The 26,065-nt window shown below is 41.7% G+C and overlaps 1 protein-coding gene across 6 annotated transcripts in view; it reads left to right on the top strand.

Moving 5' to 3' along the window:
* Brca1 (BRCA1 DNA repair associated) overlaps nucleotides 1-26,065 on the top strand; it is an 84,045-nt gene that overhangs the window by 8,857 nt on the left and 49,123 nt on the right. For 4 of the 6 annotated variants that reach the window (XM_070027785.1, XM_070027787.1, XM_070027784.1 and 1 more), the window contains exons 3-11: nucleotides 1,196-1,249; nucleotides 9,768-9,845; nucleotides 13,276-13,364; nucleotides 15,387-15,526; nucleotides 17,944-18,049; nucleotides 19,217-19,262; nucleotides 20,330-20,406; nucleotides 21,246-24,509; nucleotides 25,416-25,504. In XM_070027785.1, the coding sequence (XP_069883886.1) occupies nucleotides 1,196-1,249; nucleotides 9,768-9,845; nucleotides 13,276-13,364; nucleotides 15,387-15,526; nucleotides 17,944-18,049; nucleotides 19,217-19,262; nucleotides 20,330-20,406; nucleotides 21,246-24,509; nucleotides 25,416-25,504 (3,943 nt within the window). The remainder of the gene's footprint in view (nucleotides 1-1,195; nucleotides 1,250-9,767; nucleotides 9,846-13,275; nucleotides 13,365-15,386; nucleotides 15,527-17,943; nucleotides 18,050-19,216; nucleotides 19,263-20,329; nucleotides 20,407-21,245; nucleotides 24,510-25,415; nucleotides 25,505-26,065) is intronic. The other 2 variants (XM_070027788.1, XM_070027786.1) reach the window with 1 other exon arrangement.

The raw sequence follows: 26,065 nt of genomic DNA, 5'->3' as shown, positions 1-26,065 counted from the left end.
TAAGATAATAGTCTTTTATCTCCAATTTACTACTCAAAAATTGGAAGTGGCATTGTGCCTCAAAGTTAGAACATTCACATGAACAAAAGAGCTCAGGGACAGTGCCTAGGACTGAGTTCAAGCACTGTGACTGACAATAAACAAATAAATAATTAAGATGGGTTAGGCTGGATGAAACAAGATTTGCCATTTATGGCTAGTTGATGGAAGTAGATGATAGTACATACAGTTCATTTTACTATTTTATCCATATAAATCCTTTGATTTCCATAAAAAGACAGTCCCATAAAAAACTACTTTGAGGAAATCAAAAAGAAATATACAGTAACCTTTCTCCATATCCCTGGGGGATACATGCCAAGCTCCCCAGTGGATGATCCAGTGGATTTCTGAAAGCACAGATAGTTCTGAACTCTATATGCTGTTTTTTTTCCTATGCATGTTTACCTGTGATGGACTTTCACCCTTTCACTTACAGGAAGCACCACTATTCTTGTGTTTTGTGAGCATATTAAGTAAAATAGAGGTTACTTGACTACTAGTGCTTCTACCCTAATGTTTGATTTGATAGCCCAAACCTCTGCTAAATGACTAACAGACAGATAATGAATACAACTTGGATATATTGTACTAAGGAGTGATTCATGTTTTGGGAGGTATGGGGTGAGGTTTCATCACATTCTCAGAATGGCCTACAATTAAAAACTTTCTGGAATCTTCCATTTAATATTTCATTTAATCAGCTTTGACTTTTTGGGAGGTACAGAGGATAAAACCCAGGAGGGCCTTGTACAAGTGCTTGTCACTAAGTGCTTTGCTCAGCAGACATTTGATAAGTATTCAATGAACTTCAGAGTTGAACTTCATAGCCAGGCACCAATAGCTCATGCCTGTAATCCTAGCTACTCAGGAGGTTGAGATCTGAGGATCATAGTTCAAAGCCAGGCCAGGCAGGAAAGTCCATAAGACTCTTATCTCCACTTAACCACCAGAAAACTGGAAGTGGCACTGTGGCTCAAGTGGCAGAGCACTAGCCTTGAGCTGAAGAGCTGAGGGACAGTGTGCCCAGGCCCAGAGTTCAAGCCCCACAACCAACCAAAAAAAAAAAAAAAAAAGAATGAATTAAATTAAATTAAATTGAATTAAGTGAATTATTTAGTCTTATTTTCTCTAATTTTTTTCTCTTCTCTTCTAGTCTGGAATTAATCAAAGAACCTGTTTCCACAAAGTGTGACCACATATTTTGCAGGTAGGTTTGAATACTTTTTGTGCCTTCATTATTATTAGATTTTATGCTTTGGGTTTTGAGGGGGAGGGACAGTACTGGAGTTTAAACTCAGGACTACTTACTTATTAAGGTGCCCTACTATATTGCTAAGCCACACATGTGCTTGTTGTTTTCTTTTCTTTTTTTTTTTTTTTTTTAATTTAAGGGGCTTTATTTATTTATTTTTAATTGTGAAAATACTGTACAGAGGGGTTACAATTACATGGGCAAGATAATGAGTACATTTCTTATCAGGCATTGTAGCCTCCTCCTTTGTTTCCCCTTCCCATCCCTTCCCATCCTCCCCTTGCCCCCCCACCCGATCCTCTTAGCTCCCCCTCCCCGCCCCACCAAAGTTGTAAAGTTCGTTTTCGACATAACGACTTGTACATCTCATTGTTGCAATGGGTCCACCTGTATCCATATTTAAACGATTTGTTTTCCCCTTCCCCTCCACAAATTATACCGACATCAAATACAGTGAAAGCAGGGGTTATACTGTGGGGGAAGGACATACAAAGCAACAAAGAAATAATCTTATAAATGTGTTAGAAACAATCGCATGAAAGAAAAAAAACATTAGAATACATATCTTAGGGTTCATTTCCCTAACATCACCTTATCTGACCTTTTCTGCTTGACTCAGACATATACTAGATATTGCAAATAAGGGAATCCATGGGACCTATGTTTCTTTGGGCCTGGCTTACTTCACTTAATATAATTTTTTCCAAGTCTTTCCATTTCACATGTGCTTGTTGTTTACAACACAAAAAACACCTAATTTTACAGAAACTTTAGGTCAAGTTCTTCAATTAAGTGACAACAGAAAATCCAGCTCTCCCCGGTGGCTCACACTTGTAATCCTAACTACTTAATAGGTAGATATTCAATCATGTTTTTCAGGCTGGCCTGGGCAAAAAGTTCTCAAGACCTTATTTCAATAGAAAAATCTTGATATGATGGTACACATTTGTCATCCTAACTATGGGGAAGAAGTATAAACAGGATATCAGGCTAGCCTGGACAAAATATGAGACCCTTGTAAAAATATGCAGAACTAAAAGGCTAGAGGCATGGCTCAAGTGGTGGAATACCTGCCTAGTAAGTATAAAGCCCTGAGCTCAAAGAATCTCAATACTAGAAGAAGAAAAAAGTCCACTGGGGTGCCAGTGGCTCATGCCTACAATCCTAGTTACTCAGGAGGCTGAGATCTAAGGATTGCGGTTCAAAGGCAGCCCAGATAGGAAATTCTGTGAGACTCTTATCTCCAATTAACTACCAGAAAACTGGAATTGGTGATATGCCCAAGTGGAGTGCTTGTCTTGAGCTGAAGAGCTCAGGCACAGCGCCCAGGCTCAGAGTTCAAGCCCCACTCTATTCATGTGTTCACAGTACTGATAGTCATTGTAAATTGGCTGTAGCCATAGTTTTTATTTTTTGTTTTTGTTTTTTGTATGTGTGCCAGTCCTGGGGCCTGGCCACTGTCCCATAGCTTTTGTGCTCAAGGCTAGCACTCTATTGTTTGAACCACAGCTCCACTTCTACCCATAGTTTTTCTTAGTAAAGTATTGACATAGCTTATCTATTTACTTAAACAGAGAGACCTAAGAACACTTTGAACGGCTGTTTGGTATTTGTGTCCAAGGGTGAAAGTAGACTACAAGGGATTGTGAAATAAACAAATTGTATTTCAACTTTGTCTGTTCCTTCTTTCTGTTAATTTCTGCATGCCCTCCTGCTCTCCCCCTCTTAAAGTTCAGTGTTAGTCTGTTTTGTGATCCTCCTTGGCAAAGAGAGGAGAGAATCTGATATTAGTTCATATTTATGCTGAAATATACAAATTGTTCAAATTATATATTCTGTCCTCCATATCTTTGGGTTCTCTACCCATAGAGTCAACTAACCATAGGTGAAAATAGTCTGTAAAAAAAATTGTACCTGGGCTGGGAAGGTGGCTCAGTGGTAGAGCGCTTGCCTTGCATGCCTGAGGCCCTGGGTTCGATTCCTCAGCACCACATAAGCAAAAAGAAAAAAGCCGGAAGTGGCGCTGTGGCTCAAGTGGTAGAGTGCTAGCCTTGAGCTGAAGAGCTGAGGCACAGTGCCCAGACCCAGAGTTCAGGCCCCACAACTGGACCCAAAAAAAAAAAAATTGTACCTGCACTGAATGTTCTTTTCATTGTCCAAGAAATTTTGAGCAATAACTACTTACACATCATTTACATTATATTATAAATAATGTAGAGATTATTTAAAGTGTATAGGAGATTATGCTTACATGTTAATATTGTACCTTTTCATATAAGGGGCTTGAGCATCTGAAGATTTTTGTATATTCATGGACAATTTTGGAACCAATCCTCCTGCATACTTTGACTGTATTTATATTTACATATTTAAGTGTCTTTCTGTCTTGTTTTGTTTTTTTCTGTTGGTCATAGGGCTTGGACTCAGCGCCTGGGCTCTATCCCTGAGCTTTTGTGTTCAAGGCTAGTGCTCTTCCACTTTGAACCACAGTGTCACTTTCAGTTTTCTTTTTTTTTTTTTTTTTTTTTTGCCAATCCTGGTGCTTGAACTCAGTGCCTGGGTACTGTCCCTGAACTTCTTTTGCTCAATGTTAGCACTCTACTACTTGAGCCACGGCGCTACTTCCAGCTTTATGTGGTACTGAGGAATTGAACCCTGGGCTTCATGCATGCTAGGAAAGCACTCTATCAGTAAGCCATATTCTCAACCCCTCACTTTTCAGCTTTCTGATGGTTACTTGGAGATAAGAGTCTTGTGGACTTTCCTGCCCAGGCTGGCTTTGAACACAATCCTAAGATCTCCGCACTAAAAAACCAGAAGTGGCACTGTGGCTCAGGTGGTAGAGTGCTAGCCTTGAGCTGAAGAGCTGAGGGATAGCACCCAGGTCCAGAGTTCAAGCCCAGTACTAGCCCCCCTCACTCTCTCTCTCACACACACACAAAATGTATATATATAGCAAATAGCTAGGTTGTGGCTCACACCTATTAATCTTAACTACTTTGGAGGCTGAAATCAGGAAAATCAGCCTGAGCAGGAGAGTCCTTGAGATGTTTAACTCCAGTTAACTGCCAAAAAGATGGAAGTGGATGGGCTGGGAAGATGGCTCAGTGGTAGAGTGCTTGCCTTGCATGCCTGAGGCCCTGGGTTCGATTCCTCAGCACCACATAAGCAAAAAGAAAAAAGCCGGAAGTGGCGCTGTGGCTCAAGTGGTAGAGCACTAGCCTTGAGCTGAAGAGCTGAGGGACAGTGCCCAGGCCCAGAGTTCAGGCCCTATGACCGGACCAAAAAAAAAAAAAAAGATGGAAGTGGAATTGTGGCTGAAGTGCTAGAGCGCTAGCTCTGAACAAAAAAGCTCAGGGACAGTGCCCAGGCCCTAAATTCAAGCCCCAGGACTGGCAAAAACAAAAACAGAAAAAAGGACAAGGAGTGCAAGGAAGGAAGGAAGGAAATAGAAGGTGATAATATCAGCTAGGTTATGATGGCTAAGGAGGCTGAGATCTGAGGATTGAGAATCAAAGCCAGCCCAGGCAGGAAATGCAGTGAGACTATTATTTCCTATTAACCGCATAAAAACCAGAAGTGGAGCTGTGGCTCAAAGTGGCAGAGCACTAGCCTTGAGCACAAACACCCAGGGACAGTGCTTAGGCCCTGAGTTCAAGACCCAGGACTGACAAAAAAAAAAGCATAATATGTCATCTAGTTACGTAGCTTTGTAGTAGAGTGCTTGCCTAGCTTGATTTTCATCTCCAACACTGCAAAAATAAAAATGAAAAAGAAGCTGGGCACCGGTGGCTCATGCCTGTAATTCTCAGGAGGCTGAGATCTGAGGATCGAGGTTCAAAGCCAGCCTGGGTAGGAAGGTCCAGGAGACTCTTCAGTTAACTACCAGAAAACTGGAAGTGGTGCTGTGGTTCAAGTGGTAGTGTGCTAGCCTTAAGCTGAAGAGCTTAGGGACAGTGTCCAGGCCCAGAGTTCAAGCCCATGACCAACAAAGAGAGAGAGAGAGAGAGAGAGAGAAGAGAAGAGAGCTGGGCACCACTGGAGGCTGAGATCTGTTTGAAGCCAACCTGGGCATCCATGGTACTCTTATCTCCAATTAACCACCAGAAAACTGGAAGTGGTATTGTGGGTCAAAATGTTTTAAGTGCTAGCCTTGAGCAAAAGAGCTCAGGGGCAGAGAGCCAAAGCCCTGAGTTTAAGCCCCATTACCAACCTAAAGAAAAAAGAAAAGAGAGAGCAATGCTTTTTAAACAATCTGGCTGGTAAAAATGTTCTCCAGATGTGCTGACTTTTCAGTAACTTTGACCTTTTCTTTCCTGTCTCTCTTCAATATCAGTGTCTGCTATTTATTCCCTACCCAGTCACTCCCTCTCTAGAGTATTATGTCCTTAAAAATGATATTTGCCTTTTGTACTGAATCTCTCACATTTAGAACAGTATTTTTTTTCTCCTGTCGGTCGTGGGGGCTGAACTCTGATCCTGGGCACTTGTCCCTTAGCTCTTAGCTCAAGGCTAGTACTCTACCACTTGTGCCACAGCACCACTTCCAGCTTTTTCTGCATATGTAGTGTTAAGAAATCGAACCCAGGGCCTCATGCATGCAAGGCAAGCACTCTACCCCTGAGCCACCTTCCCAGCCCCCTAGAACAGTATTAGATAGGTGACAAATACTGTTTGTATAAGTGAATCACTGCCCACAATTATCATCACTATGACTATCTGCTAGGCTGTGATTCACTTGAGTTCATTTTTGTTTGTGATCTGAGATAGTCTTCATGGTATTCTTTTATGTGGATGTCCAGTTTTTCCAGAAACAACTTTTTTGTCAGTAATAAATTTGAACTCAGTGCCTTTGCACTGTCCCTGAGCTTTTATTGGTCAAGGCTAGTGAGCTTTTTTTTTTTTTTTGGTCTGGTGGTAGGGCCTGAACTCTGGGCCTGGGCGCTGTCCCTCAGCTCTTCAGCTCAAGGCTAGCGCTCTACCACTTGTGAGCCACAGCGCCACTTCCGGCTTTTTTTTTTCTGCTTATGTGGTGCTGAGGAATCGAACTCAGGGCCTCATGCATGCAAGGCAAGCGCTCTACCACTAAGCCACCTTCCCAGCCCAAGGCTAGTGAGCTTTTGAGCCACACTTTTGGGCCACAGTGCCACTTCTGGCTTTTAGGTGGTTAAGTGGAGATAAGAGTCTCACAGACATCCTGCTTCGGCTGACTTTGAACCATGATCCTCAGATTTCAGCCTCCTGAATAGCTAAGATTACGGGCATGAGCCACTGGTACTCAGCTTACCATTTGGTTTTAAAAATTATTTTCTCAAGGCTGGGAAGGTGGCTCAGTGATAAGTGCTTGCCTTGCATGCATGAGGCCCTGAGTTCAATTCCTCAGCACCACATAAGCAAAAAAAAAAAAAAAGCTGGAAGTCATGCTGTGACTCAAGAGCTGAGGGACAGTGCCTAGGCCCAGAGTTCAGGACCCACAACCAACCAAAAAAATAATTATTTTCTCATTTAATTGTCTTGGTATCATTGTTGAAAATTCATTGATCATAAATATATGCATGGATTTATTTATAGACTCTTCTTATTTTCTTTTTGATAGTATAATAAGCCCACCTTATTTGCAGATTTATTGCATGTAATTTTGAGCATTGTGGTTAGAAAAACAATGACTGTTACTCAAAAGCAAAAGATTTGAATTGCTTTGCATATACTACAAAGCTCAGTGGGCAGAGAGAAGCTCTCATTCCCATGTTATGTTCAGTTTTGTTTAAATTATCCTGTGATCTGCTAAGTGTTTGCCTATTCCCAAAAAAGAAAACTACAAGTTATTATGTTTAAGTGGTGAAGTGAAAATTTTAGATTTGATGACAAGGGCAGCATGTCTTTAGTGGGAGTTGGGCAGCATTATGGAGAAATGAATTGAGCATCTGCAATACAGTACTGAATTCTGTGTCTTGAGCATTTGTAGGTTTTCCTTAAGAAGTGGTCTCCTTGTAATAATATACTCATGGATCCCAAAATTATACTGTATGTGGGCTTGAACTCAAGGCCTTATGCTTGTTAGACAAGTCTACTTGAGCCACTTTCTCAGTTCTTTTTTTTTTTTTTTGGCCAGTCCTGGGGCTTGAACTCGGCCTGGGTGCTATCCACTGTCCCTGACCTTCTTTAGTTAAAAGCTACTACTCTATCACTTGAGCTACAGCATCACTTCTGGCCTCTGAAATGTTTATTGGAGATGAGTATAAGGAAACTGAGTCATGACAGTATCAGAATAAAAGGCAAAAAGTGAACTCAAAAAACCAACGGGGGGGGGGCTGGGAAGGTAGCTCAGTGGTAGAGTGCTTGCCTTGCAATGCATGAGGCCTTGGGTTCGATTCCTCAGCACCACATAAGCAAAAAAAAGAAAAAAGAAAAAAAAGCCAGAAGTGGCGCTGTGGCTCAAGTGGTAGAGCGCTAGCCTTGAGCTGAAGAGTTGAGGGATAGCGCCCAGGCCCAGAGTTCAGGCCCCATAACCGGACCACAAAAAAAAACCAACAACAACAGGGGGCTGGGAGCTGGCTCAGTGGTAGAGTGGTAGAGTGCTTGCCTTGCATGTATGAGGCGCCCTGGGTTCGATTCCTCAGCACCACATAAGCAGAAAAGGCTGGAAGTGGTACTGTTGCCCAAATGGTAGAACACAAGCCTTGAGCTGAAGAGCTGAGGGATAGCACCCAGGCCCAGAGTTCAGGCCCCCTGACCCCCCCCCCCACACACACACACTCAGGCTTTATTTAGGAAACACACACACACACACACACACACACTCAGGCTTTATTTAGGAAACACACACACACACCAGGCTTTATTTAGGAAACACACACACACACCACGCTTTAACACACACACACCACGCTTACACACACACACACACATACACACACACACACACACACACACACACACACACACACACACACACACACACACACACACACACACACACACACACACACACACACACACACACAGGCTTTACTTAGGAATGAACCCTGGGAAGGGCAGCCAAAGTCTCCTTCAGCATGTCTGAAGGAGAAATGGCGTGCCCCCCCTCCCTCTTACAACTAGGGCTCTTTAAATATTAGCAAGAAAAGAGTGAAGTTGGTATGGGGCGGGGGAGGCTGATGGAGGTAGGGTGAGATGGAGGTGGGTGTATGAGCAATGTTATTTTGACTGAGGAGTTTCAAGGTCTCAACAGCCTCTGCATCAGCATCAGACAGGGCCCTGGTCTCAGGCTCTAGTCTCCAAAACCTTAGGGTATATTTGTTCAGGGGGATGGGGAGGAGAGATGATTCAGCAGGGTCTGCATCCAAGGACAGTTCTAAGATATGGCTAGGGGGCGGGGGGGGGGGGGAGTGTGTGTGTGTGTGTGTGTGTGTGTGTGTGTGTGTATGTGTGTATTACTATCAGAGCTTGAATTCAATGTTTCACTCTCTCAATTTGATTGCTTATTGTTGATGCCCTACCCCTTGAACTATGCCAGCAGTATAGCATTTTGCTGGTTAATTGGACATAGAAACTCAAACTTTTCGGTTGGGATTGGCCTTTTTTTTGGGGGGGGGGGTGTCCGGTTGTGGGCCTGGGCGCTGTCCCTCAGCTCTTCAGTTCAAGGCTAGCACTCTACCACTTGAGCCACAGCGCCACTTCTGGCTTTTTTCTTTTTGCTTATGTGGTGCTGAGGAATCGAACCTAGGGCCTCTTGCATGCAAGGGAAGCACTCTACCACTGAGCCACCTTGTGATCTTCAGATCTCAGCCTCCCAAGTAACAAGGATATACTGTTTTTTGTTTTTTGTTTTTTTGTTTGTTTGTTTTTTTGGTCGGTCATGGGGCTTGAACTCTAGGCTTGGTGCTGTCCCACAGCTCTTCAGCTCAAGGCGAGTGCTCTACCGCTTGAGCCACAGAGCCACTTCTGGTTTTCTAGTGGTTTATTGGAGATAAGAGTTTCACGGACTTTCCTGCCTGGGCTGGGTTTCAACCCTGATCCTCAGATCTCAGCCTCCTGAGTAGCTAGGATTACAGGCGTGAGCCACCGGCGCCTGGCTAGGATATACTCTGGAACTCAGCTGTTATACTGTATGTTTTAAGCTAATGATCATTTCACATGAATTAGCTAGCCATTTATGTCTGATTATGCTTTGAAATAATTATATCATTAGATATACTATATTAACCTAATACATTTTATTTGGTAATAACAATAAGCCATAAGTGTGTACATCCAAATTTTTAGAGATCATTTCTTACATAGTTTGGTTTTCTGCTTATATTTTAAAAATAAGAATAAAAAAACCATTGATAGTAATTCACCTGTCTTCCCTTTTAAGTGACTCTTAAAGGCAGTTATGAGATTATCTTTTCATAGCTGTTTACCTTTGAGTATTCTTCCTACAGAAGAAAGTAACTTGAATTGTTCTTTTCTCTTTTTTTATAATTTATAGATTTTGTATGCTGAAACTTCTCAACCAGAAGAAAGGGCCTTCACAGTGTCCTTTGTGTAAGAATGATATTACCAAAAGGTATATAATTTGTGTAATCATGGGAGGTTGGAAGCAACAATGGCAGGAAAAGGTAGAAATTCTTGCTGGGTACCAATGGTTCCTGCTTATAATCCTGGATGCTCAGGAGGCTGAGATTTGAGGATCACAGTTCAAATCCAGTCCGGGCAGGAAAGTCCATGAGACTTAACCACCAAAAAGCTAGAAATGAAACTGGCTCAAGTGGTAGAACTCTAGCTAGCCTTGGGAGAAAAAAATCTCAGGGACATTGCTCAGGCCCTGAGTTCAAACCCTAGGACTGGTACAAAACAAGTAGAATTTTATTTTTATTTTTTATTTTGTTGGTCGTGGGGCTTGAACTCTGGGCCTGAGTACTGTCCTTCAGCTCTTCAGTTCAATGCTAGCGCTCTCCCACTTGAGCTACAGCACCACTTCTGGTTTTCTGGTGGTTAATTGGAGATAAGAGTCTCAGGGACTTTCCTGGTTTTCTGGTGGTTAATTGGAGATAAGAGTCTCACGGACTTTCCTGCCCCCTGCCCGGGCTGTCTTTGAACCATGATCCTCAGATCTCAGCCTCCTGAGTAGCTAGGATTACAGGCATGAGCCACCGACGCCTGGCTAGAAATTTTTTGATAACATTGTTGGTGTTCCTGTAAAACAATTCATCAGCAGAAAAATTATAAAAATGTGCTTAGCAGTGGGGCACTGGTTGCTCACACCTATAATCCTATCTACTCAGAAGGCTGCGATTTGAGGATCGAGGTTCAAAGCCAGGTTGGGCAGGAAAGTCCACGAAACTCTTAGCTCCAATTAACTACCAGAAAACCAGAAGTGGTGCTGTGGCTCAAGTGGTAGAGCGCTCTCCTTGAGCTGAAGAGCTCAGGGACGGTGCCCAGGCCCAGAGTTTAAGCCCCATGACAGACCAAAAAAAAAAAAAGTGCTTAGCAGACAGTAAATTATTTCTTTTGTTTTTTTTTTTTTTTTTTTTTTTTTTGTCGGCCGTGGGGCTTGAACTCTGGGCCTGGGCGCTGTCCCTCAGCTCTTCAGCTCAAGGCGAGCACTCTACCACTTGAGCTACAGCGCCACTTCCGGTTTTCTGGTGGTTTATTGGAGATAGGAGTCTCACGGTTTCTCCTGCCCGGGCTGGCTTTGAACCGAGATCCTCAGATCTCAGCTTCCTGAGTAGCTAGGATTACAGGCGTGAGCCACCAGCGCCCGGCGTCAGTAAATTATTTCTAAAGTTATTTTCCTGAAAGTTTTATAGCATCTACATTATATAGGCATTAGCAACATAATGCTGTTTTTTTCCCATCCAATACTAACCAGGCCTAATTCTGCTTAGCTTCCTACATCAGATGAGATCAGGTATGTTCAGTGTGATATGGCCATAGATGACAACATACCATTGCCTTTTTTCCTTCCTTTTCTTCCTTTCTCCTTTCCTCTGTCTCTTTGTTTACTCCCTTTCTTCATTTTATCCTTTCTCACTCCTTTCTTCATTCCCTTCCTTCCTCCCATCCTTTGTTATTTCTTTTCAGTACCCCCCATTGTTTTGTTTTGTAGTGAAAGCAATCCTAATGTGTTTTTTGTTTTTTGCTTTTTTTTTGGGTCCGGTCGGTCGTGGGCCCTGAACTCTGGACCTGGGCGCTGTCCCTCAGCTCTTCAGCTCAAGGCTAGCATTCTACCACTTGAGCCACAGCGCCACTTCCGGCTTTTTTTTCTTTTTGCTTATGTGGTGCTGAGGAATCGAACCCAGGGCCTCAGGCATGCAAGGCAAGCGCTCTACCACTGAGCCACCTTCCCAGCCCCAATACTAATGTTTATTAAGACAAATAGGCTCACACCTTCAAGAGAAAGGTTGGTATCTCAAAGAGGAGATTGAAGCCGGGCACTGGTGGCTCACACCTGTAATCCTAGCTACTCAGGAGGCTGAGATCTGAGGATCGCGGTTCAAAGCCAGCCCGGGCAAGAGAGACCGTGAGACTCCTATCTCCAATAAACCACCAGAAAACCGGAAGTGGCGCTGTAGCTCAAGTGGTAGAGTGCTCGCCTTGAGCTGAAGAGCTGAGGGACAGCGCCCAGGCCCAGAGTTCAAGCCCCACGGCCGACCAAAGAAAAAAAAAAGAGGAGATTGACTTGTATTGCCTTTTGCTAATGCTTCCACATATTTTAAGAGATCAGAATCTGGGCTGGGAATATAGCTTAGTGATAGAGTGCTTGCATAGCATGCGTGAAGCCCTGGGTTTGATTCCTCAGTCACATCACAGAAACAAGCCGGAAGGGGTACTGTGGCTTAAGTGGTAGAGTGCTAGCCTTGATCAAAAGAAGCGCAGGGACAATGCCTGAGTTTGAGCCCCAGGACTGGCAAAAAAAAGAAAAAAAGAAATCACAATCTTTTTTTTTTTTTTTTCTTGTCCTGGGGCTCAAGGACCTGGGTGCTGTCCCTGAGATACTTTTTGCTCAAGGCTAGCGCTCTATCAGTTGAGCAACAGTGCCACTTCTGGCTTTTTCTGTTTATATTAGTACTGAGGAATCAAACCCTTGGCTTCATGTATGCTAGGCAAGCACTCTGCCACTAAGCCACATTACCAGCCTTTCATTGCTTTTATTTATACTAATTATTTACCAACATGCAATATATTTGTATATTATGTGTCTCTCCCAGTATAAGGGAGGTGTAGGGCATTGGCTTTGTCTCTCAATCAATAGTATTTCTCCAATGTCTGGTTCATACATAGTGTGCATTCTGGAACATAGTGCAAAGATTGAATTACAAATTTTTCTTCTACTTTTCTAAACCAAAATCTCTCTTTGGACATTGGTATCTGTTTTTCAAGAAGTAGAATCATCATTTGATGGAAATCTCTTGGAAGCAGAACTAGCTGTGTGAGATTAAATAGGACTTGCATGTTAAGACTAGTATATTCTCCAGGCAGTGGATTTATATCTATTATGAATTCAGGGTAGTATTCATGAGTACTTTCCTTCTTTTAATGTCCTTAGAAGAGTGATAATTGCTGGGGGCTAGGGGCTTGGGGTTTATGCCTATAATCCTAGCAACTCAGGAGTCTGAGATATGAGAATGGCAGTTTGAAGCCAGCTCAGGCAGGAAAATCTGTGAGGATCTTATCTCCAATAAACTACACTCAGAAAAAGCCAGAAGGTGGAAGTGGCGCTGTAGCTCATGTGGTAGAGTGCTCACCTTGAGCTGAAGAGCTGAAGGTCAGCGCCAGGCCCAGAGTTCAAGCCCCAAAACCCACCAAAAAAAAAAGAGAGAGAGAGAGAAAAAGCTAGAAGTAGCATTGTGATTCCAGTGGTAGAACATTAACCTTGAGCAAAAAAAACTGAGGGATAGTGCTCTATCCCAGAGCCCCAGAACCGACCCCCCCCCAAAAAAAAAAAATGGTAATAATCACTTGCTAAGTACATCTCTGAAACAATTTAATTTCAGGAGTCTACAAGAAAGTACAAGATTTAGTCAACTTGTTGAAGAGCTATTGGGAATCATTCATGCTTTTGAACTTGACACAGGATTGCAGTGTAAGTGTTGCATAGCCCTAGAGGCAGTGTTCAAGTAGTCATCCATAAAAACTCAGGATGTTTGCACAATTTTTTTCTTTGAGTAGGCACTAAGACCTTTTGGTCTAAGTTAATTTAGCTCCATATCTGTAAGCTGTATTTTTTTTTTTTTTTTTTGTCGGTTGTGGGTCTTGAACTCTGGGCCTGGGCGCTGTCCCTCAGCTCTTCAGCTCAAGGCGAGCGCTCTACCACTTGAGCTACAGCACTACTTCCGGTTTTCTGGTGATTTATTGGAGATAGGAGTCTCACGGTCTTTCTTGCCCGGGCTGGCTTTGAACCGCGATCCTCAGATCTCAGCCTCCTGAGTAGCTAGGATTACAGGCGTGAGCCACCAGCGCCCGGCCTGTAAGCTGTATTTTAAATCAGTTCAGTTTCACACCTTATTCTGTAAGACCTTAGATGTATATCTTTCAAAAAAATATTAAGATCTGAAATTAGGGACATTTTAACAATGTTATGTCATTGTTTAATTCAGTAGTGTCTTAGTAATAGAAAATAATTGTGATGTCTTATATTCAGTGTAATATGGTATTAAGAGGCAAATTTGTTAGAATAGAAGTAACTTGGACATTCTGTGTTTAGAATAGAAGTACCTTGGACATTCTGTGTTTGCTTCCTAGGTATAGAATTTTCAAAGTTGTATGCACTAGTAACTCACACCTGTAATCCCAGCTACTCAGGAGGCTGAGATCTGAGGATTGCCGTTTGAAGCCAGCCCAGGCAGAAAAGTCCCCATGAGACTCTTATCTACAATTATCCACTCAAAAACTGGAAGGTGGCTCAGTGGTAGAGTGCTTGACTTGCATGCATGAGGCCCTGGATTCGATTCCTCAGTACCACATAAACAGAAAAAAAATGGAAGTGACGCTGTGGCTCAAGTGGTAGAGCACCAGCCTTGAGCTGAAGAGCTGAGGGACAGTGCCCAGGCCCAGAGTTCAAGCCCTCCAATTGCCAAAGAAAGGTAGAATTAAAAAAAACTGGAGGTGGCACTGTGGCTCAAGTGGTAGATTGCTAGCCTTGAGCACAAAGAGGCTCAGGGATAGCTCCCAGGCCCAGAGTTCAAGCCCTACAACCAACCAAAAAAAAAAAAAAAAGATATGGTCTTTCTGTATAACCTAACAGCCTCAAACTTGGCAATCTTCCTGCCTTAGTCTCCCTAGGCGTGGGATTATATAAAGAGCAAACACAACTAGGGACTGTGGCTCACCCCTATAGTTCTAGCTATTCAGAAGGCTGAGATATAGAGGATCACAATTAAAGTTAGACTAAGCAGAAAAGCCCATAACACTCCATCTCTAATTAACTAGCAAAAAGTTGGATTGGAGCTATAACTCAACTAGTAGAACTTCAGCATTGAGCAAGAAAATCAATCCCCAGGCACTGATGGCTCATGCCTGTAATCCTAGTTACTCAGGAGGCTGAGATCTGAGGATTACAATGCAAAGCAAGCCTGAACAGAAAAGTATGTGAGATTCTTATCTCCACTAAAACTACCAGAAGTGAAGCTGTGGCTCAAGTGCTAAACTACTAGCTATGAGCCAAAAAACTCAGGGAGAGCACCCAGGCCTTGAGTTCATGTCCCTTAATTCCCCAGGATTGATGTGCACACGCGTGCACAGACACATATACACACACTAATTAAAGCAAGCATGTGAAGTTCTGAGGTCAAGCCCTAATACTTGCACCAAACAAAACAGTTCAGGGACTGGTAGCTCACACCTGTACTCCTAGCTACTCAGGCTGAGATCTTATTATTGCAGTTTTAAGCCACCAGAGACTCATATCTCTACTAAAACTACCAGAACTGGAAGTGGAGCTGTGGCTCCAGTTGTAGTGCTAGCCTTGAGCAAAGGATCTCAGGGACAATGGTTAGGCCCTGAGTTCAAGCCCCAACCCCAGCACAGAAACACAAAAAGCAAACACAGGATTTCTTTAATGAAAATTAAATGACTTCTAACTAATATACTTCTTTGTAATTTATAGTTGCAAATGTGAATTATACCTTTTCAAAGAAGAATAAGTCTCCTGAACATTTAGAGGAAGAGATTTCTGTCATCCAAAGTTTGGGCTACCGAGACCGTGCCAAAAAGTTTCGACAGAATGAATCTCAGAATTCTACATTGGTAAAGCCATTTTCATTTCATCTAGCAGCATCTCTTTATTAAGCATTGTGCATTAGTGAATATTTTCTTTTTCTTTTTCTTTTAATGAGACTGTACTTTTTTTTTATTGTGAAAATACTGTACAGAGGGGTTATAATTACATGGGCAAGATAATGAGTACATTTCTTTTTTTGGGTCCGGTTGTGGGGCCTGAACTCTGGGCCTGGGCGCTGTCCCTTAGCTCTTCAGCTCAAGGCTAGCGCTCTACCACCTGAGCCACAGCGCCACTTCCGGCTTTTTTCTTTTTTTTTGCTTATGTGGTGCTGAGGAATCGAACCCAGGGCCTCAGGCATGCAAGGCAAGCGCTCTACCACTGAGCCACCTTCCCAGCCCAATGAGTACATTTCTTATCAAACATTGTAGCCTCCTCCTTTGTTTCCCCTTCCCATCCCTTCCCATCCTCCCCCTGCCCCCCCACTATTAGTGAATATTTTCAATGTTTTTAAGATTAGTAAAGAAATGGAGGTAGTAAATTGAGTGGTTGGACAATTTTGAGGGTTTAAATGCAGTTGGCTGGCTTATTTGCTTGTGTGTCATTCTACAACTTGAGCCATGCTTCTAGCCCTTTTTTTGCTAGTTAGAGATGGATCTCAGATTTTTCCACTGGGTTGGCTTTGAACCAGCATTCTCAGCATCATAGCCTGCTGAGTAGTTCTGAGCACTGAAGTGAGCCACTGGCACCTGGCTGGGCAAGAATTTTGATTGGTAAGCATTAAAGGCATTCAGAAAGTTAGAGTATGTTCTGTGGTCAAGAGACCTTACCCTTGCCCTCTTTTGAAGCTTTATCATTTTTGATGCTTGTCTCAAAGAGCCACAAACTCACTGATCCTTTTAAGCATTTAAAAATCACTTCCAATCAAGTGCTGGTGACTCACACCTGTAATCCTAGCTACTCAGGAGGCTGAGATCTGAGGACCATGGTTTGAAATCAGCCTGGGTAGGAAAGTCCATGAGACTCTTATCTCCAATTAACTACCAGAAAACTGGAAGTGGTGCTGTGGCTCAAAGTGGTACATCACTAGTCTTTTTTTTTTTTTAATTTAAATTTTATTTTATTTTATTTGTGAACATACTGTACAGAGGAGTTACAATTACATGGGCAGGATAATGTGTACATTTCTTACCAAGCATTGCAGCCTCCTCCTTTGTTTACCCTTCACATCCCTTCCCAGCCTCCCCCCTCCCCCCCAACATCACTAGTCTTGTGTGAAAAAGCTCAGGGACGGTGCCCAGGCCCTGATTTCAAGCCTCAAGAATGACAAGAAAAAAAGGAAAAAAAAAAATCTGTAGCCAGGCACCGGTGACTCATACCTGTAATCCTAGCTACTCAGCAGGCTAAAATCTGAGGATCATGGTCCATTTTCCTGTTAGCCTGGGCAGGAAAATCCCTGGGAAACACCAAAAAAGCCAGAAGTAGAACTGTGGCCCAAGTGGTAGAGTACTAGTTCAAGGCTAGTGCTTTAAAAAAAAAAAAAAATCATGAGACTAGCATTTATATTTCAGCAGTCATTGACGGGTGAAATAGTAAGAAGGAAAGCTTCAGTAAATTAATGTTGGGCTTTTAAGCATTGTTTCCTTTACTAAATGTTCTTAGGAATACCGGGGCTTTATTGTTGTTTTCCTTTATTAAAATTTATTTATTTATTTATTTATTTATTTATTTATTTATTTATTGTCAGTCATGGGGCCTGAACTCTGGGCCTGGGAGCTGTCCCTTTTCTGCTTATGTGGTGCTGAGGAATTGAACCCAGGGCCTCATGCATGCAAGGCAAGCACTCTACCACTGAGCCACCTTTCCGACCCCTTAAAATTTATCTTGCCTTAGTTGCCAACCTCTTGTCAGAAATTATATCAAGTGAGCTAGGAATGTAGCTTAGTGGTAGAGTGCTTGCTTAGCATGCCTAAAGCCCTGGATTTGATTTTTCAGTACCACATAAAAAGAAAAGACTAGAAGTGGTATTGTGGTTCAAGTAGTAGAGCACTATCCATGAGCAAAAGAAGCTCAGGGACAGTGCCCAGGCTCTGAGTTCAAGCCCCAGGACTGGCAAAAAAAGAAAAGAAAAAAATTATATCAAAATATGCTATTCTAATACTTATAAAAATCACACATAGTTGGGTGCCAGTGGCTCATGCCTGTAATCCTAGCTACTCAGGAGACTGAGATCTGAGGATCATGGTTCAAAGCCAGCCTGGGCAGGAAAGTCCATGAGACTCTTATCTTCAATTAACCACCAGAAAATCAGAAGTGGCGCTGTGGCTCAAGTGGTAGAACACTAGCCTTGAGCTGAAGAGCTCAGGCTCAGAGTTCAAGCCTCACGACTGACAAAAAAAAAAGAGGCATAGAATTGGCCAACAATTGATCATTCTTCACTGCTTAGCAGGACGTCAGTCTTAGTGTCCAGCTCTCTAAACTTGGGATTGTGAGCTCTCTGAAGACAAAGAAGCAGATACAGCCTCAAAATAAATCTGTCTACATTGAATTGGGTAAGGCTCTCAGATTTTGTAAGTGCAAACTAATAGTTGCTTTATGGCTTGTCTTATAGTTTTACCAGAAACCTTAGTCATAATTTATACATGTGGCAGGGAGCTTTGGGAAATGAAAATAAAATGATTTCATAAACTTTGTAGTGAGTCATAAATAATGTAAAAGGTGCAGTCACTACCTTGAGGAACCTTTATAAAGGCAGCAAAAGAAAGACTATAGTTATAAGTATATGTAAATAACCTTTAGAAAAATGGGAACTAGCACTAAAAAGGAAGATGATGGGTTGGTATATAGTATTTAGAGGGATTTATATACTAGGAAGTCTTAAGAACAGCCCAGGGCTGAAGTAGGTCTCAAGAAGTAGAGTGCCAGGCAAAAGTAAGGGCCTAGCAAACAGGAGGTCCTGAGTTCAGTACCACCAAAAAAAAAGGAGAGTTGAACTCAAACAGGTTTCTCCATTGCCTTATCTCTTAGAATTGGGACAAATGGTCCCCTTTTGAGATCCCAGGTCCCACCATATGTTTACCACCACACTTACTGGATTTTAATGAAATTACCTGCTTGTCTCTGACCCATAAGACAATGAATCTATTGCCAACAGTTGTTAGGTCATTAAAAAAATAGGTTAAATAATTACAGTAGTTAATCCTCAGGGGTACTTAACTATATTCTATATTTCAGGTACTGTAAGCTCATTTATGATGATGTCAAACCTCTGAGATTATTTGGTTTTGTTACACTTACTTTACAGTTGGAGCAATTAAGTCACAGAGTGGTTAAGAGGTTTTCTCAAGTTAGCTCTAGTGAATGGGTAAAATGTGGACTCAGCTCTGAAAAGGCTTCAGAGCCTATACTTTCAGCCCCTTTTTTTCTTGGCCTGACATCTAGTGAACCTGCCAAATAGTAGGTGCTCAGTAAATAGAACTAGATGAATGAGTATCTGTTTTACAACAACTATACTTTTTGAGTTTAACACTCACTTTTTATTGTTTTTTATTTTTAATTGTACAAAGGCGTTTCCTTATAACAAAGCAGTTTATGAATATAATACATCTTGATCATTGCCACCCCTTTCAACATTCTCTCCCATCCCTCCTGAGTTTCACCCTTTTAATTTAAAAAATTTTACTTATTTGCTTTTAAGGATTTTACTTTTTATTTTTTAGGATCTGATTCATCTGAAGAAACAAGTTATATATCAAATTATTGCAGGTGAGTCAAAAGGAGCCTTTGTCTACGAAAACTGACATTTATATCTAGTTAATGCTGAAGATTAGAGTTTCTCTTAATTAGGATCTTGGTATTTAAAGAGACCTTAGAGATCATCAGTTTGCATCCTTTCATTTTATACCAGAGGAAACCTTTTATATTTTTTTTTCATTTTTTTAGTACTGAGGCTTGGACTCAGAACTTTCTGCTTGCTAGGCAGGCAGATGTACTGCTGAGCCATGCCTCTAGCCCTTATTTATTTAATTAACTAGTTTTTCCCCCAGGACCAGGACTTGAACTGATGATATCTAATGATTTTACTCATTTGCTGGCACTTTACCACCTGAGCCATGCCTTCAGTTTCCCTACATACACACTTATTTATTTGTAATGCCCAAAGGAATTTAGGATAACAGTAGAACCCTTGAATCACTTCCTTCTATTGCATGGTTCATTCTTGAGTTCTTTATATAGTAATTTTATGGGGGGGGGGGGGGAGTTTGGTTGTGGGACTTGAATTCAGGGTCTAGGCAATGTCCATAAGCTTTTCTGCTCTATAGCTCCACTTCAATTTTCTGGTGGTTAATTGGAGGTAACAGTCTTACAGACTTTTCTGCCAGAGCAGTCTTCAAACTGTGATCCTCAGCTCTCAGCCTCCTGAGTAGCTGGGTTTACAGGCATGAGCACAGGTACCAGGCTCATTATCAATTACAAAGAAGTGGTTCTAGCCTGAAAAGAAGCATAGAAAGCAGTATAACAAAATGGTGGTCTTTACATTCTGTTAGGATATCTGCTATCTTGTAGCAATCCTTAAATTTTTATTCTCATTTACATGTTTATAAAGCATTGTTCTAAACTGCTGCTCTGAGTTTGTGACTAAATTCTAAGTGTTTGGTACTTCATTTTGACTAAAAGTTACTTAAAGAGAGCAAATGTCAAAATGTGAATCCCATTGGTTAGCTACTATAACTCTACCAAGGGGAGCTAAAATATTTCATCTTGCACATTTGATAGACTTAGGAGTATATAACTAGTGTTTCTTATAAAGGTTCCTGTCTTTTACCCTTTAGTGTAAGAGATGAAGAATTGTTACAAATCACTCCTCAAGGAACTAGTGCTGAAGCCAGTTTGGATTCTTCAAAAAGAGGTAAAGGAAAGTCTTCCTAACTTAATGGGCATGCTGTAGAGAGAGTGGGTATATATAATATTGTAATTAGATTCTTCAGAAGACTATTTGGGACATTTATAATTTACAATATCTCTTGGCCAGAGTTAGAGTATCATTTTTTTCCTTAGCTGTCATAATATATTTATTTCAATGGACTAAAACTGATGAAATTTTAACAATATACTGTATGATTCACAGTTGATCTCTATTTCTTTCTTTCTTTCCTTCCTTTCATTGTCTGAGTGGAAATAATGACTAGATAAATAGCAATTCTGTGAAAGTACATACGTGAGCCACATCTTCAGTATTATAGGCTCACACCTATAATACTAGCTACTCAGGAGGCCAAGATCTGAGGATCACGGTTCAAAGCCAGCCAGAAAACCTTTTTTTGGGGGGGGGGTCTGGTCGTGGGGCCTGAACTCTGGGCCTGGGCACCATCCCTCAGCTTTTCAGCTCAAGGCTAGCATTCTAGCACTTGAGCCACAGCGCCACTTCCAGCTTTTCTCTTTTTGCTTATGTGGTGCTGAGGAATTGAACCCAGGGCCTCTTGCATGCAAGGCAAGTGCTCTACCACTGAGCCACCTTCCCAGCCCCCAGAAAACGAGAAGTGGTACTATGGCTCAAGTGGTAGAGCATTCGCCTTGAGCTGAAGAGCTCAGGGTCAGTGCCCAGGCCCAGAGTTCAAGCCCCACAACCGACAGGAAAAGAAAGAAAGATGGTTGGTTTCTACTCTCAAACTGTATTAGGTATATATTTTTTTCATGATAATTCTGTTGGTATTTTTGCAGAAGCACCTTGTTTTTGTGTACTTTCAGCTTCCTGTGAGGAGGACATAACAAATATTGGACATCAATCCACTAGTAACGATTCAAACACTATTGGGAAACAGGCCACTGAGAGGCATCCAGAAAAGAATCAGAGCATTTCTGTTTCAAACTTGCATGAGGAGCCATGTGGCACAAATACTCATGCCAGCTCATTACAGCATGAGAACAGTAGTTTATTACTCACTAAAGACAGAATGGATGTAGAAAAGGCTGCATTCTGTAATAAAAGCAAACAGCCTGCCTTAGCAAGGAGCCAACAGAGCAGATGGATTGAACGTAAGGAAACGTGTCATGATAGGCAGATTCCCAGTGCAGAGACAAAGGTAGATCTGAATGCTGATCCCGGCTGTGGGTGTAAAGAATGTTCTGAGAATCCAAGAAGTACCCAAGATGTTCCCTGGATAACTCTAAATAGCAGCATTCAGAAAGTTAATGACTGGCTTACCAGAAGTGATGATATGCTAACTTCTGATGACAGTGGGAAGTCTGAAACAAATGATGAAGTAGATGGTACCTTAGAAGTTCCACATGAAGTAGATGGATATTCTGGTCCTTCAAAGAAAATAAACTTACTGGCCACTGATCCTCATACTTCTTTAGAGAGTAAAAGCCTCAAAATAGTTTCAAGTAATATGGAAGATAAGATATTTGGTAAAACCTATCGGAGGAGGACAAGCCTCCCTAATTTGAACCATGTACCTGAAAATCTAATAAGAATAGCACTTCCTACAGAACCAAAGATACAGGAGCAACCTCTCACAAATAAACTAAAGCGTAAAAGGAGAGCTACATCATGCCTGCAACCTGAGGATTTTATTAAGACAGCAGATATGACACTTGTTCAAAAGACTCCTGAAAAGGTAAATCAGGAAACGCACCAAATGGAGCAAAATGGTCAGGAGATGAGTCTGACTAAAAGTGGTCATGAGAATGAAATAAAAAGTGACTATGTTCAGAAAGAGAAAAATGTGAATCCAGAAGAATCGTTGGGAGAAGAGTCTAAAGCTGAATCAATAAGGAGCAGTATAAACACTATGGAAGTAGGATTAAATATCCACAGTCCAAAACTACCTAAGAAAAATAGGCTGAGGAGAAAGCCCCCTATCAGACATCTTCATGCACCTGACGTAGTATTCAGAGCTCTAAGCCCACCTAATCCTAGTGAACTACAAATTAACAGTTGTACAAGCAGTGAGGAGACAAAAAAAAGTTCCAGTCAAACATCAGATAGGTGTGGCAGAACACTTCAATCCCTAGAAGACACACAGTCTACAACTGGAGCCAAAAAGAGTAACAAGCTAGATGAACAAATAAGTAAGATATGTGACAGTGATGTTTCCTCAGAACCGAAGTTAACAAACACACCTGCTGGTTTTACTAACTGCTCAAGTTCTAATAAACTTGAAGAATCTGTCGGACCTAGCCTTGAGAGAGAAGAAATAGAAGAGAACCTAGAAACAATAGAAGTGCCAAATCTTACCAAAGACCCCAGAGATCAGTTGGTAAATGGAGAAAGGGCAATTCCAACTGAATTATCTGCAGATAGTACCAATCTTTCATGGACACCTGATTCTGAATCTGACACCCAGGACAGTATCTCATTACTAGAAATTAACCCCCTTAGAAGGGGGAAAACAGCATCAAATCAATGTGTGATTCAGTATGAAGCAGTTGGAAACCCCAACCACATTATCCATGATTGTTCTAAAACTACTAGACACGACACAGAAGGCTTCATGGATCCATTGAGACAGGAAGGTAGCCACATGCTGGAGAGTGATATAGAAACAGAAGAGAGTGAACTTGATACCCAGTATCTGCAGAACACATTCCAAGATTCAAAGCGTCAGTCATTTGCTCTGTTTTCAAATTCAGGAAATCCAGAAAAGGAATGTGCCACAGTCTCTGCCCACTCTATGTCCTTAAGTAAGCAAAGTCCAAATGTCATTCTTGAATATAAACAAAGAGAAAACCATCAGGACAAAGAGTCTAAAACCAGGCTTGCACAGGCAGTCAAGGCCACTATGGATTTCCCTGTGATTTGTCAGAAGCATGAGCCAGGGGATAATGCTGAATGTAGTAGTAGCATTGCAAAAACCTCTGGGCTTTGTCCATCATCTCAGTTAACCGCCAATGAACTAACTTCTGCCAATAAACTTAGAATTTTACAGAATTCATATCTTATACCATCAATTTCTCCAGTCAGGCCATCTGTTAAAACTAAATGTAAGAAAAGCCTGTTAAAGCAAATGTTTGAGAAACAGTCAATGTCATCTGAAGAAGGATTGGAAAGTGAGAGCATTATTCAAAGTACACTGTGCATGTTTAGCCCAAATAACATAGAAACTGCTTTTAAAGGAGCCAGCCCAGGCAGTATTAATGAAGTAGGCTCCAGTACTACTGGAGGAGGCTCCAGTATTAACGAAGTAGCTTCTAGTGTTGAAAACATTCAAGAAGAACTAAACAGAAGCCGAGGGCCTGAACTAAATGCTGTGCTACGATTAGGTCATACGCAACCTGAAGCCTATAACCAAACTCTCCCTGCAAGTAGTTGTAAGCATCCTGAAATAAAAGAACAAACAGAAAATGAAGGAGTAGTTCAGGCTGTTGGTGCAGATTTTTCTCCATGTCTAATTTCAGATACCCTAGAAACAGGTATGACAAGTAATGATGTCTCTCAGATTTGTCCTGAGACACCTGAGGATCTGTTATATAATGATGAAATAAAGGAAAATACCAGCTTTACTGAAGGTGCCATTGAGGAAACATCTGCTGTTTTTAGCAAAAGTATTCAGAAAAGAGAGTTCAGCCAGAGCCTTAGCCCTTCTTTAACCCCTCCATCTTTGGCTCAAGGTCTTGAAATAGATGATGATCTTCCCGGCTTCCGACACTTCTTATTTAGTAAAGTAACCAATACACTATCTCAGTCTATCAGACATACAATAAAGTGTCTGTCTCAGGAAACAGAGGAGAACCCAGTATCACTGAGGAATAGCTTACAAGTCAACAATAATGAGATCTTAGTGGAAGCATCCCAGGAGACACAGTGCTCTAACAATACAGGGCCTTCACATCATGGTGCATTGGTAGACCTGACTACAAACTCCAACTCCCAAGATTCCTTCTTGATGTTTTCTTCTCCCAAACAAATGAACCAGGAAGTTATTGTTCTGAGTGACAGAGGATTGGTTTCAGATGATGAAGAAAGGGAACCTGACCTGGAAGAAGAGGAAAGAACGGATTCAAACTTAGGTACTCAAACCAGGGTTGACTGTTTTTGTTGTTTGTAAGTTTGTTTGCCCTAGTCTATTTTATAGTAATAAATGTTTATGTCTTTGAGGGGGGTGTTCCTCAGGTTTGAACTCAGGGTCTGGGGATTATATCTGAGCTTTTCCTCAAGGCTGATGCTCTACCACTTGAGCCACAGTTCCACTTCTAGGTTTTTTTGGTGATTAATTGGAGATAAGAGTCTCAGGGACTTTCCTGCTTGGGCTGGCTTTGAACCATGATGCTCAGATCTCAGCCTCCTGAATAGCTATGATTACAGATGAGAGCCACTGGTAACCATCAGGTTTATGCCTCTCTTTGGTGTGTGTGCTTGTCCTAGGGCTTGAACTCAGAACTTGGGCACTGTCCCTGAGCTTTTGTGCTTAAGGCTAGTGCTCTACCACTTGAGCCACAGCTCTACCTCAGCTCTTTTTTTGGGGAGGGGAGGGCACTAATTGAGATCAGAGTCTCACAGACTCTTCTGCCCTGACTGGCTTTGGCTTATATCCTAGCCCCCAAGTAGCCTTGGATTACAGGTGTGAGCCCCTGGCAACTGGCATGTTTATACCTTTTACAGAGCATCTTTTACAAGTTTTCAAGTACAGTTAAATTAATCACTACTTAAACTTGAAAACTATTCTTCTTAAGCTTCTTTTCCTAAACCATCAAAAGTCATTCATACAGCCAGAACATCTGCTACTAAACCAGCATTTATGTCCTAATCATTGGTGGATTTGCTTCTGGTTGAAATTTTATGATGTCCCAAACCCAGGAGTTTTAGGTAGTATGAAAGTAAAACCAATCCTGCCCAAGGGAAGAAACCAATTTAGCAGATTGCCATGTTTATGGTCTGTTTTTACATCTTAACCCCTATTTTTATTATCATCTAAGGTGAAGCAGCATCTGGCTATGACAGTGAAACAAACCTTTCTGAAAATATCTCAGAAGTGTCCTCACAGAATGATTTTTTAACCTCTCAGGTAAAAAGCACATATGTGTGTATGTGAGATCTCTTTTGCATTCAGTGGTATGTAACTGTGTTCTTCTATCTGCTGATCTTGTCCTTTGAATTAATGTCACAACAGTTATGTATAATAATGTCTCCTTAAATTGTAAGCACCTCTATGGAATTCACATTACTTCATTTATAATGCTGTACACATACACATTATCTAGTTCATTGTAGACCACAAAATTCTGAATTTAATTAATAAGCTAGGCCTTGAAAACTCATCTTCCCAATAGCAAAAACATTTGAAAGCATGATTGTATTTATATTATCTGCCTTATAGAACATGGCTCCATTTCCTGATTTTTTGGGGGGGGGGAGGAGGCAGGCGGTCATGGGGCTCAAACTCAGGGCCTGAGTGCTGTCCCCGAGCTCTTTTACTCAAGACTAGTGCTCTACCACTTTGAGCCACAACGCCACTTCTGGCTTTTTCTTTTTATGTGGTACTGAGGAATCAAAGCCAGGGTTTCATGCATGCTAGGCAAGTACTCTACCACTAAGCCACATTCCCAGTCTGTTTCCTGATTTTTAT

The sequence above is a fragment of the Dipodomys merriami genome, unplaced genomic scaffold (genome assembly GCF_024711535.1).
Source record: "Dipodomys merriami isolate MVZ:Mamm:240054 unplaced genomic scaffold, mDipMer1.0.p SCAF_19, whole genome shotgun sequence".
In the NCBI taxonomy this organism is placed as follows: Eukaryota; Metazoa; Chordata; class Mammalia; order Rodentia; family Heteromyidae; genus Dipodomys; species Dipodomys merriami.
The sequence above is the reverse complement of the archived record's forward strand: the minus strand, read 5'-3'. Positions and strand labels throughout refer to the sequence as shown.